The 13,266-nt window shown below is 43.0% G+C and overlaps 1 protein-coding gene across 1 annotated transcript; it reads left to right on the plus strand.

Annotated features, from left to right (window-relative positions):
• Positions 1–2,509: 2,509 nt before the first annotated feature.
• On the plus strand, positions 2,510–11,683 carry LOC133498784 (C-type lectin domain family 10 member A-like). Its single transcript, XM_061815875.1, has 10 exons — positions 2,510–2,515; positions 2,576–2,687; positions 4,982–5,056; positions 7,365–7,445; positions 7,528–7,611; positions 7,680–7,748; positions 7,828–7,881; positions 11,040–11,179; positions 11,267–11,382; positions 11,455–11,683. Exons 1-10 carry the CDS (start codon positions 2,510–2,512, stop codon positions 11,606–11,608), a joined length of 891 nt encoding a protein of 296 aa, XP_061671859.1. The 3' UTR covers positions 11,609–11,683.
• Positions 11,684–13,266: the final 1,583 nt, after the last annotated feature.

Raw genomic sequence — 13,266 nt, forward strand, 5'->3', positions numbered from 1 at the left:
GTCACGGGGAGAACATCCAAACTTCACTCAGGTGGGTCCGGGATCGAACCTGGGGCCTCAGAACTGTGAGGCTAACACTTTACCAGCTGGACCACCATGCCGCCCACATATAAAGCATTGGCCTCACAGTTCTGAGGACAAGTGTTCAAATCCCGGCCCCACCTGCGTGGAGTTTGCACGTTCTCCCTGTGCCTGCGTGAGTTTTCTCGGGGAACTCCAATTTCCTCCCACATCCCAAAAACATGCAACATTAATTGGACACTCTAAATCACCCATCCGTAGGTGTGATTGTGAGTGTGACTGTTGTCTGTCTCTATGTGCCCTGCAATCGATAGTTTTTGACTCACGTCACACACCTTCCACTTTAGAGAACGGGCGCCATTTTGAATGGGTGAATTTGAGTCAAAAAACCGTAACCAAGTAGAAATCAGTTCAAAAAGGCATATGAATGGGGGTGCACTGCTATGTTATTAGTCGCTCAAACAAAAGTGGGCGTTGTAAATCGTCTTTCTTTCGAGTGCCAGCTGTGATCAAGAACCAGTGCAAGAAAACTGAGCAGTTATCAACCAAACGGCGACAACTGTGGCTGTCTCGTATCAGTAGAGCCGATCTAACAGCCAAATCATTCCCTTCTTTCAGAATTTGCGCGGAGCATTTTGTTCTTGGTCGGTATTGGATACCTTTTAGTATTTCACACCTACTTAGCAATAACTAAGTTCTGCGAAGGATAAGTATTCTTTAGGGCCATGGGGCTAAATAATACTTGTGTGCGAATGCAATCCATGTCTGACTGTAATCATGCGAATGAATACTTTCGACAGCATACTCTCAGAAAATTAAGTAGCCTCAGCCTACATATTGAAATTGCATTGTGCGGCACACCAACCTTAGCAGTGTGGAGGCACAGTAGCTTACAAATGGATACCGCTGCATGACGAACCCAGCAATTGATGAACTGGTTGTAGGCCTCCAGGCCTTTGTAATTCTTTAGTTGGTCCATGGGATAAGCGCTTGTCGAGAAAAGGAGATAGTTGACGATGTCTGGATAGGTTAACGACACCCACAGTTCAAAATATTTGCTCTATTTGTGTTTCTCATAGGCATACTGGTCGATATTGTCAATTATCAAAGCGCACTTCTTGTCGTAACTGTTTCTTGAAACTACAGCAAATGAGCCCCGATAACTTTCCAGTCTTTTTAGCCATCATGCGTCACATTTAACAGTCGTACGAACATTTGTGTTACTCCAGTCTGTATGCAAAAGCGAGTGAACGGCGCCGCAGTCGAGTGAACCCATCCAATATGGACGCGTGCCTGGATGATGTCACGTGGTCGAAAACTATTGGCTGGTAACCAGTTCAGTATACCCTGCATCCTACACGAAGACAGCTGGGATGGGCTGCAGCTCTCACACTTGTGAGGATAAGTGGGATGGAAGATGATTGAATGACCTATATGTTTGGACAAATAGTCATCACGTTGTTTGCTTGATTTACACCGCAGGTCCAAGAGATCAATTCTGAATTAATGACATTTATGTGGTCTTGACGTGCATTTTTAGTGGTACGTACTCAATATGGCAACCACCATACAGAGGTGGCCATACTGCATGTAAGCACTGACTTTCAATTGACATTGGGTAAGTGAGACGTTACACCCTTGACTGGTTGCAACCAATAATACATGAATTGAATGTTACCTGCAATTTTGGTAGCCTAACTTAACTTTACCTAGTATTTATTTAAGAACAGTGTAACCTCCACTGGCTGAGGTCTGCAATTACCTTTCATGTATCATATTTTGACCTGTTTCGACGGTCTATATACTTTCATTTGTTTTGTGGAGGTAGATGCACTTGTGTATAAAGCACAGAGCAGACATTCAAGCTCATATTGATAGTACAAATCGGTCTCATTATCCTGCACTTACATTGGCCAAAATATATCCAGAGATTACAATGGTGCCACAGGAGTGCAAATACACCTAAAGATGAAGGAATAAGATTTGTCCATTTATGCATTCAGATTGAAATGCCAATGCAGGTATTCATTTGATTTACAGAGTTGCGACTGCTTTTAAACAAATTAAAATTTAAATTGCATGTCGTTACACATGGAAACAATACACAAATGGAGGTAATTAAGGGAATTTATTTCAGTTATTTAAGTTGACATTTTGCTCAAAGAACTCCCGGCTCAGGTCCTTCATGTTCAGAAGTTAAAGAGGCGTAAACTGCAAATGTGTGAATGGTCCTGGAAAGAAAAACCTACTGAAAGAAAACTGGTCCCTGCACCAGTTATGAGGTCTAAAAGGAGGATTTATTCCTCGTGACCTTCATAGCCGTCAGGAAGAGCATTCACATGGGGGTTGTGGAAGAGAGTTTTATTGCCATCTCCCCAGGGGAACCGCTGTTTAAACATAAAATAAAACATTCAGAGACACGAATGACACGTGGAGTGAAACTGATTAAATTAAGCTTTTTGAGTCCAACCTTGCTCCGAATGCGGAGATGCGAGTAAGGGACGAACTCTGGCTGCTCATGGCTGTGTTGCTGCTCCTTTAAGTACATGTTTAGCATGCACACTGCAACACCAGGCAGGGCGACCACAAAGGTAAGTATCTTCCATGTCCTAGCTGGAGAGGTGAAAAATCAGGATCAGACGAGGGGAATTTTACATACAACAGAGGTATGCTGAAAATATAATACAAACATATGTTTTTTAAAAACTTAACCTAAAAAAATACAAAAGACTCGCATAATAAGAATCAATACTGTTGTGAAGAATGAGGTTTACATTATTTGATCCATTATAATGGACAGCACGTAGAAAGATTCCTATCAAATAGTTTTATAACCAATCTAAACATTGAAATTGCTAAAAACTTGAACTGCAACTTAGTCACTTTTAAAAATTCATTACTAGGTCAATTTAAATTAGTGATGAAATGGATTAAAAGAATGGATTGATTAAATGGCTTTCCATTCTTTTATTCAAAAACAAGACATTTCAAATTGGCCGTGCAGAAAATGCAAACCATAAATTGATTATAATCAATTATTATCTTGGTTTGAAAACGTCAGAAAATCAGCAAAAAATGTTCATTGCTTTGCATAGTAAAAGCAGATGTTTTTAAATCTCTTATTCTGATTCACTGAAAATGGATGAGTGGAAAAAAATGGACTACAGAAAATGGAGAACATTCACAGTTTAGAGGCTAAAATGAGGCTAACCAAGGTCTCTCGAGAATTATAAATCAAAATAGTTGCTGATTAATCACACCTGAAACCCCTAAAACCCAATTTATAGCTTCATTTTTAAAAAAATGCATCATTTCACAACAGTTCATCATAAATTGTAGCCTATCTGCAGAGTTGTAAAAGCAAAGTTTAAGAATGTTAGAGACCTTAGTGCGCTAAATTGTACAGTTCTTTGAAATTCCACCATCAGGAGTAATGACCGATTTATGTCACAATATTTTAAGTCTAATCTCTAGAAGCTGACACGGAGTGTCGTCACACATCCCTTTATAGATTTATTTCAATCACTAACCACAAGTGGATTGCTACCTTAGATATTATTTGAATGTTTATGTGGAATACATACCCACTTGGAATGAAAATGTTCTTGGACGTAGCACGCTTAACTAGCTGTACCATTTTAAATTCATACATGAACTCATTTGTTGGTCATTTCAACTAGTTAGTAGCTACCATCCATCCAAAAAAATAAAAAATAAAACGTGTTTTGGGCAACTTGTCCTGCGTGTTCTCAAGGATAGGTGAAATGCTAGAGCTAACTAAAGCAACAAGGTCACTGTCAAAACGTAGCCCTTCCTCGCGGTTAAATGACACTGAATCAACGTGTAGTATTTAATTGATTGTCAGACTCACCGGCCTGCTCGCCATGAGCTGCAGCTGCAGAAAGCTGGCGACCGGTCTGGGTCAAAGAAGACCTCAGGAAAGCTCGAGTCACTCGTCCGAGGGCCGCCATCTTCTTTTGTTGAGCTCCACTCGAGACCGGAAATACGTTCAATACAACAGTTACGTACCAGGAAGACCCCATTTGGTGTCCACGTTTAAATTAATAAAACATATCTACTTTTTAGTTTTATCATATACTGTTTAAAACCGTTTAAATACATGCAAGGGCTGATTATAGAAACGTTTAATCACCATAACTGCGTTTTTAATTTTTCTTCTTTGGTCTCATTGACTTTTGGGAAACTAGCTTCCGGCATCTACTGAACTGAAATGCAGTGCAAGAGGCACTTGTGAAACAATATTGTCAACTACTGTACTTTACAAATTAAATAAATACTGCATACTGAAGGTGGAGTAGAAGAGGTAAGCATGTATGACCTGGAAGTGCCAATGATTAGCAAAGGGGAAGTTAAAAAGACACTGAACAGAATAAAAAATGGAAAGTCAGTTGGACCCGATGATATACCAGTGGCGGTATGGAAGCAATTTGGTGAGGTGGCTGTGGAGTTTTTGACCAAATTATTCAACAGAATACTAGCGGGAGAGAAAATGCTAGAAGAATAGAGGAAAAGTGTGCTCGTCCCCATTTTTAAGAACAAATGCGATGTTCAGAACTGTGGAAAATACAGAGGAATAAAGATGATGATCCACACGATGAAGTTATGGGAAAGAGTAGTGGAGGCTAGAATCAGGTCAGAAGTAAGTATCTGCGAGCAACAGTATGGTTTCATGCCTAGAAAGACTACCACAGATGCATTATTTGCCTTGAAGCTGCTAATTGAAAAGTACAGAGAAGGTCAAAAGGAACTGTGTCTTTGTGGATCTAGAGAAAGCGAATAACAGAGTACCAAGAGAGGAACTGTGCTACTGCATGCGAAAGTCTGGTGTGGCAGAGAAATATGTTAGAATAGTACAGGACATGTATGACAGGAGCAGAACAATGGTGAGGTGTGTCATAGGTGTGACATAAGACATGACAGAACGATCTGACCAAAACAGGACCCAGCAGGAAAGACCCGGGGGGACCGACGCAAGGTGGACCAACTGCCGGAGGACCAAGCCTGTCCGATCCGGGTAGGCTCCATGACGTCCTCCGCTTCCGTGTCATATGCTCCGCTTCGATTACGAATCTCTTCGCCCGATCATTAATCCCAGCCAGTTTGTTTCACCTCCCCGCGTCTCCAGCTCCCAAGTGTCTTCGCCCAGTAGTGCGAGTTCCCCATTCCATTTGTGGAAACCCGCTTGGCCATCTACCCGGGATCTCCGCGTGGCAGCCAGAGGAGACGCCCAGGCCGGGCGCTCCCTTGTGCCTCCCGCTGCGCGACAACTAAGACACCGTCTTCGTCCTCCTACTCCTGGCCGGCAACGGTGAAACCGGCAGACCCGCAACTGGTGGTGAAGCTTCCAGCCCAGGGGGAGGAGGAGCCGCCAAATCACGAGGTGTTCTTCCGCGAAATGCGGGCGGAGATAGAGCGGCAAAGCGCCGAATTGGCAGCTCGCACGGTCCAGGTCAGGCAAGGATTGAAGAACCAGCCAAGCCACGCTGACGTCGCGATTGCTACTGACTGCCGCCCCGCGTTCCTGCTCCGACGGCGACTGGCACGCCCGTACGTTCCCATCCACGAGGAGATGGCGATGACGCCGCCGCCTTCTCACGTTGCCGTCCAGGAGGTGGCGATGGCGCCACCGCCTTCTCATGTTGCTGTCCAGGAGGTGGCGCCGGTTCCCCAGGCGCCTCACATTTCCGTCCAGGAGGAGGTGGGGATGCTGCCTCACGTTCCTGTCCAGGAGTACCGGCGGCGACCGGTCTGCAGCCGTCCCACGCCCCTGTCTCAACGGCGACAGGAGCTGGGGAGTTCTGATAAGCCACCCCGGAGCTGGAGGGTCCTCGGGATGGTTGTGACTGTGATTATGGCGGTCTTGGCTCTGGTCCTTCTCTCCATCATCGTCTTTGTTCCTGATGGCTCCCTGCCGCTTCATGACCTGGCCTTGTTGGTGACCAATCCATGGCTGCCTCGCAACCAAGCCAATCCCTGGTCGTCTCTCAACCACGGCGTGGGAAGTTCTCGTCCGGAGCAGTTGCCTGCCTTGGTCTGGTTCCTGCTTCGCAGTTTAGTTCCTCACCGAGGTCGTCCACCCGAATCGCCCCGTGGGGATCCTGGTGCTTGGTGTCCGGGTTGTCCTCCTGACCTGTCCACCCGGACACCTCGCGTTTGGTGGCCTGGATGGCGATCAGACTGGGGTTGGGGGAGAGGGGGGCGTTCCAGCTCCCTCGTATCTCTGATCATATTCCCGTGTGTACCAACCTCCGCCTGTCCTCCGACCAACCCCGTAAGCCTGACTCCTTTGATACTTCTGCCTTCCTTGATCAATCTCCCGTGTACCGATTCCTGCCAGCCCGCTTACCTGCTCTCTACGTCGACGTCCTCACTACCACTGCTGCACCTGACTGCCTGCCCGATATCCAACCGTGGAACAATAAACGTTTTTCCCGAATTACCTCTGCGTCTCCCGTGTACTCCTGCATTTGGGTCCACCCTCCGTTTCGATGGGTCGTGAGAGGATTAGAAATGAGCTCATTTGAGGGACAGCCAAAGTTGGATGTTTTGAAGACAAGGTTCGAGAGAGCAGACTTTGACGGTTTAGACATGTTCAGAGGCGAGAGAGTGAGTATATTGGTAGAAGGGTCCTGAGGAAGGAGCTGCCAGGCAAAAGAGCGAGAGGAAGACCAAAGAGAAGGTTGATGGGTGTTGTAAGGGAAGACATGGGGGCATTTGGTGTTAGAGAGGAATATGCACGAGATAGGCTTAGATGGAAAAAGATTACACGCTGTGGCGACCCCTAACGGGAGAAGCCAAAAGAAAAAGAAGATATGTACTGCAATTTAAAAATAAATAAATAAAAATATTGTTAAAATAAGTAAGCAAGAGATCCATAATGTTTCTCGAACAGCATGTCTGTTTGTACTTTGCCCCAGACACAAAAGCAGATCGATATTAGCTGACTTTATTTAAAAGAGAGGACTTTCTGTGAGTTCGTGGTCAGAGTCCAAACTTGCAATACCGTGCAATAGCACAGTTCCTGTTTGAACAAGTTTCGGGGGGGGAGGGAAAAGACATTCGTGAGTAAGTAAATTTGTGTTGGAATTTTTTTTTTCATAAATGAACGGAAAAGAATGAGAGAAGGATCCTTTTTTAATGAACTAAATATAAAATGTGATATTCCAAAATATGAACCACTGTATATGCTACTTAGAAAGTTGCTGTTTCCATGATGTGTTTCAATTGATTTTTTATTTTTTTTTGCAAACAAGTTTTTTTTTTTTAATAGCATACATAATGTGATTATGTCAGTGAAAATGAAAATGAACATGTTTTTCAAGTGACGGAACCACGGTACAACCAGTTTGAGTCATCCGCCGAGAGATTTGACCTCATAGATCAGAATGTGCCTTTACAGAAAGGTACAATGTAATAATAACATAATAGTTTTTAACTGTTCAAGATGTTGATCTGTACCATGAATATGTAATAATTCATTCATAGGTACAAAGAGGATATTGGTATATCTCCTCTATGGCATCCTTGTTTCCCTGCTTGTAATTCAGATGATGGTAACTGGGATCAAATGTATGTCTCTAAATTCATTCCCATTCAGTAGGAAATATATGTCTTATTATGGTTTCCTCTGCTGAAAGTCACACAGTTAAACATCAAAATTGCTGACATAAAAATTCACCTTCAAAGACTCAGCCATCAAGTCTCGGGTAAGGAAAGAAAAGACTGTCTTTAGATGTGATGTAAAAAATGAATAACTTGTGCTTCTTTGTCACTTCCCAATTGAAGGTGGGGGGACAACCACAGAAGGTGTTCATTTAGAAAAACGTGTCCCTGTTAGAGGTAAACATTGAGATTTGTCAATCACATCTATCCATTTTCTGTACCACTTATCCTGTTCAAGGTCCCAGAGGATGGAGTTGAAACATAGGCAAGTTGACTAATGTCGAAAGACAGATGACAAATACAGCTGCAAATAAGTATTTGAATACCTGAGAAAAACAATGTTAATATTTGGTACAGTAGCCTTTGTTTGCAATTACAGAGGTCAAACGTTTCCTATAGTTGTTCAACAGGTTTGCATACACTGCAGGAGGGATTTTGGCCCATTCCTCCACACAAATCTTCTCTAGATCAGACAGGTTTCTGGGCTGTCGCTTAGAAACACGGAGTTTCAGCTCCCTCCATAGATTTTCTATTGGGTTTAGGTCTGGAGACTGGGTAGGCCACACCAGAACCTTGCTATGCTTCTTACGGAGCCACTCCTTGGTTTTCTTGGCTGTATGCTTTAGGTCATTGTTATGTTGAAAGACCCAGCCACGACCCATCTTCAATGCTCTGACTGAGGGAAAGAGATTGTTGCCCAAAATCTCACAATACATAGGTGCAGTCATCCTCTCCTTAATACAGTGCAGTCATCCTGTCCCATGTGCAGAAGAACACCCCCAAAGCATGATGCTACCACAGCCATGCTTCACAGTAGGGATGATGTTCTTGGAATGGAACTCAGCAATTGTCTTCCTCCAAACACGGTTAGTGGAATTATGACCAAAAACATTCCATTTTGGTCTCATCTGACCACAAAACCTTTTCCCATGACTCCTCTGTATCATCCAAATGGTCATTGGAAAACTTAAGATGGGCCTTGACGTGCTGGTTTAAGCAGGGGAACCTTCCATGCCATGCATGATTTGAAACCATGACGTCTTAGTGTATTACCAACAGTCACCTTGGAAACGGTGATCCGAGCTCATTTCGCGTCATTGACCAAGTCCTGTCTTGTAGCCCTTCGCTGATTCCTCACCTTTCCAAGGATCATTGAGACCCCACGAGGTGATATCTTGCATGGGGTTCCACTCCGATTTAGATTGACCGTCATGTTTAGCTTCTTCCATGTTCCAATGATTGCTCCAACAGTGGATCTTTTTTCACCAAGCTGCTTGACAATTTCTCTACAGCCATTTCCAGCCGTGTGGAGTTGGACAATTTTTGTCTCTGGTGTCTTTGGACAGCTCTTTGGTCTTGGCCATGTTAAAAGTTTTGAGTTTTACTGATTGTATGGGGTGGACAGGTGTCTTTATGATTCTAACGACCTCACACAGGTGCATTTGATTCAGGATAATACATGGAGTGGATCAGAGATGTTTCTGGGCTGTTGCCGAGAAACTCAGAGTTTCAGCTCCCTCCAAAGATTTTCTATTGGGTCGAGGTCTGGAGGCTGCCTAGGCCATGCCACATCCTTTATATGCTTCTTTCGGAGCCACTCCTTGGTTTTCCTGGCTGTGTACTTCAGGTCATTGTCATGTTGAAAGACCCAGCCATGACCCATTGTCAATGCTCTGACTGAGGCGAAAGAGGTTGTTCCCCAAAATCTCACAATACATGGTCATCATCTCCTTAATACAGTGCAGTTGTCCTGTCCCATGTGCAGAAAAACACCCCCAAAGCATGATGCTACCAACCCATGCTTCAGAGTAGGGATGGTGTTCTTGGGTTGGAACTCATCAGTTGTCTTCCTCCAAACACACTTAGTGGAAATATGAAAAACTCATACAAACAAAAAGTTTCATTTTGGTCTCATCTGACCATAAAACTTTCTCCCGTGACTCCTCTGTATCATCTAAATGGTCATTGACAAACTTAAGACGGGCCTTAACGTGCTGGTTTAAGCAGGGGAACCTTCCGTGCCATGTATGATTTCAAACCATGACATCTTAGTGTATTACCAACAGTCACCTTGGAAACGGTGGTCCCAGCTCTTTTCAGGTCATTGACCAAGTCCTGTCGTGTAGTCCCGGGCTGAATCCTCACCTTTCTAAGGATCATTCAGACCCCATGAGGTAATATCTTGCATGGGGCTCCACTCCGATTGAGACTGACCGTCATGTTTTGCTTCTTCCATTTTCTAATGATTGCTCCAACAGTGGACCTTTTTTCACCGAGCTGCTTGGCAATTTGTCCGTAGCCCTTTCCAGCGCTGTGGAGTTGTACAATTTTGTCTCTGGTGTCTTTGGACAGCTCTTTGGTCTTGGCCATGTTACAAGTTTGAATCTTACTGATTATATGGGGTGGACAGGTGTCTTTTTGCTGCTAACAATCTCACACAGGTGCCTCTGATTCAGGATAATACATGGAGTTGAAGTGGACTTTTAAAGGCGGACTAACAGGTCTTTGAGGGTCAGAATTCTAGCTGATAGAGAGATGTTCAAATACTAATTTGGAGCTGTATCACACAAATAAATTGTTAAAAAAATCATACATTGTCATTTCTGGATTTTTCTTTTTAGAGTATCTCTCTCACAGTGGACATGCACCTACGATGATAATTTCAGACCCCTCCATGATTTCTAAGTGGGAGAACTTGCAATATAGCAGGGTGTTCAAATACTTATTTTCTTCGCTGTATTGAGCCCACATTGCCTGCATCAAAGTCAGGCGAGTGGACCCAGCTGTCAGGTTGGCTTCAACAGTCATAGAATCCTTTTTTCAGAGAAAAACTTGTGACATCCAAATTCAACAAGCAAAATACATCAGTAATGATCCAAACACAATACTGTAATACCTTTCATTAGCCGCATCTCTGGTTAGTATGATGCATTTAATGCATGTTTTTTTTTTCTTTTTGAGCGAGATAGGGGTCTTAAGTGCTGTTGTATTGTTTTTGGACAGTATTGATGTGCGCTATAATTGTGATATGATAGTGGTAGCATTAAGATGTGGACCAAATGAGCTAAGTCCCAACTGTCGGCATAAGGTATTAAATATACAGCCACTGAGTGAACCATTACACCGTCCGTGACTTTCTCATAGCTGTCTTTGATATTAATATTTCTCCATTATTTACGATGTCAACAGATTGTTATGGGTTGAGTTTGATTTTTCAAAATGAAGGCCTCAAAAAATACGCTAAATCCGAACATCACACCCGGCAAAAGTTGCCATATTCTCACCATGGTCATTTCCCAGTCACAGTGTTTGACCTTTTGACTGCTTTAAATCAGGAGCATGTAAGGAGGGATGGGTGTCTTTCCAAAGCAGCTGCTACTTTCTGTCTAGCAGCACCGCCACCTGGAACAAAGCTGAGCAGCACTGCCTTTCACGTGGTGGACATCTGGTGGTTGTCAATGGTGTGGAGGAGCTGGTGAGATTCATGCTCAGCTCCAGCCATCATCTATTGTGTAAATAATATATACAAATGATCAATTGAACCTAATATTCTTTACTTTAGGACTATATCTCAGAAATCTCAGAAATCACTTATAAATACTGGATTGGACTCGTGGAGCGAACACGAGAGGGAGAGTGGAGTTGGGTGGATGGAACTGACTACAGTATAACGCCAAAGTAAGAGGATGTTGTGGAGGCCATCAAAAGCACAAGTATGTACGCAATTATTTTTTTTTTTCTTGCATATAGGTTCTGGGACACAGATCAGCCTGACAATTGGGCCTTCAGAAAAAATGGTGAGGACTGCGGGCAGCTCCATGCTACGGATGCACGAATACGTCGGCGGTGGAACGACGCTGACTGCAACGTGGCGTACAACTATATATGTGAAATGAGGACATGAGGCGCCTCACAGCATGACAGCCCCAAGAAGGATATATTTTATCTGTAGAGCTTTTCAAACAATTTCATCTCTTTTTTTCAATAAAGCATATTTTATGTCGTGTCTCGGATGAACCGTCAATTTTATGAGATCGCAAAGGCATCTTTGTATTACATAAGAATAAAACTCTCATACAGAGCCAACAAACTGCTGAGTTGTGTAACAAAACCAAACCACTGGATTATCTAGCCTCATCCACCATCATCAAGTTTGATGAGTGCTGCTCCATCAGTTGCAATACATGCTAGCAACTATGTAGTAATGACATGAAAGCATGTGGATCCAGGAAATTTAACGGTCAGTTGATGACAATTTACCAAACAGCCGACTGTGGTGAACCTTTTTTGACTGATCCATTGAGTCGCATTTGGTGGTATGAAGTACACCTTTACACCTATACAAGAACAGAAAACAGGAAGAAAAATATGGAGTGGATTCCCCCGTTTCCGGTTACTGCATATCGGCTTTCTGCAGGATTTTGGGATTGAAACACATACACACAACGTACATAATAAGTACCTTAATCATATGTTTTAAGATGCATTGTACTAAATTTCCCTTTCTGCAAAGCTAGCTAGGATGACCATTATCAGTGTTCCATGTTTGTTGGAATGTTCTGGGAATTCTAGCAAGTGTTTGGCGTTTACACAGCTGCGCGCCAAGCATGACCAAAATGCAAATGTGCAGTCGACTGGCAAAGTGGTTTAAAAGAAAAAGATGAAAAGAATCCAAGGAATGTTGGATTGAGATGTTTGAAAATTCACAGGAGCCATGGTTCTTATGTGTCTCAGGTAGTTACTATCTACGTACAACCAAAGGACATGACTCACATAATAAGAACATATTTATTCAATACCCGATGACAATTTAGTAGACTAGTACAATTCATAAGTGATGGCTGCAGACGTGAAAATTTCAAATGCAAACACGCTTCACTAAAGCAGAGGACACCTTGATTTGAAAGTTGAAAAGTAGCTGTATACAGTGCCTTGAAAAAGTATTCACCCCATTCCTGATTTGTTTTTCATATCACACACAAAGGTTTCAAATCATCAAACCAATTTTGATGTCACTCAGAGACAACACAAGAAAATACAAAATGCAGTTTTCAATTGACAATTCAATTTATTAAGGCACACACACATCCAAAAAAAAAAAAAAAAATCAAAACGTTTCTGACCCTCTGTGAAAAAGTAATGGACCTTTCCGACATTTCAATCACTTGTACAATAACAGCCAATCAGATAGCCGAATTGTCTTAACCCCTGGGTTGTCGTGATCTTTCCAAGGAAAAAGTATTCACCCTGCTTTACATGCACAGTACGATTCCACTATTTTATCCTTTTGGATTTCAATATGAAGTTTGTGAGGCGTCAAACTTTTTTGCATCGATCGCCAACGTTTCACTTTAACTCTGACATTGGGCCCTGCTCCATCCAAAATCTTAATTCCGTGTACATATCCCTGCATGAAATAGTTGAGACTTTCCTGTAGAACTCTCTTGGACACGTCTGACCCATTTGGCAAAAAACATACCCCGATATTATATGGAATACGCGATAGAGGACCCAGTTCAAACCTATTATGTTTAGTCACCATTTTGGAAGATTGTGGGGCAT

This window comes from Syngnathoides biaculeatus, chromosome 4, assembly GCF_019802595.1.
Source record: "Syngnathoides biaculeatus isolate LvHL_M chromosome 4, ASM1980259v1, whole genome shotgun sequence".
Taxonomy (NCBI): domain Eukaryota; kingdom Metazoa; phylum Chordata; class Actinopteri; order Syngnathiformes; family Syngnathidae; genus Syngnathoides; species Syngnathoides biaculeatus.

Coding starts and splice junctions, on each gene's coding strand:
- LOC133498784 (XM_061815875.1), top strand. Junction 7,882..11,039: donor AAAACGTGTCCCTGTTAGAG/GTAAACATTGAG, acceptor GCTTTAAATCAG/GAGCATGTAAGGAGGGATGG. Junction 11,383..11,454: donor GACTACAGTATAACGCCAAA/GTAAGAGGATGT, acceptor TCTTGCATATAG/GTTCTGGGACACAGATCAGC.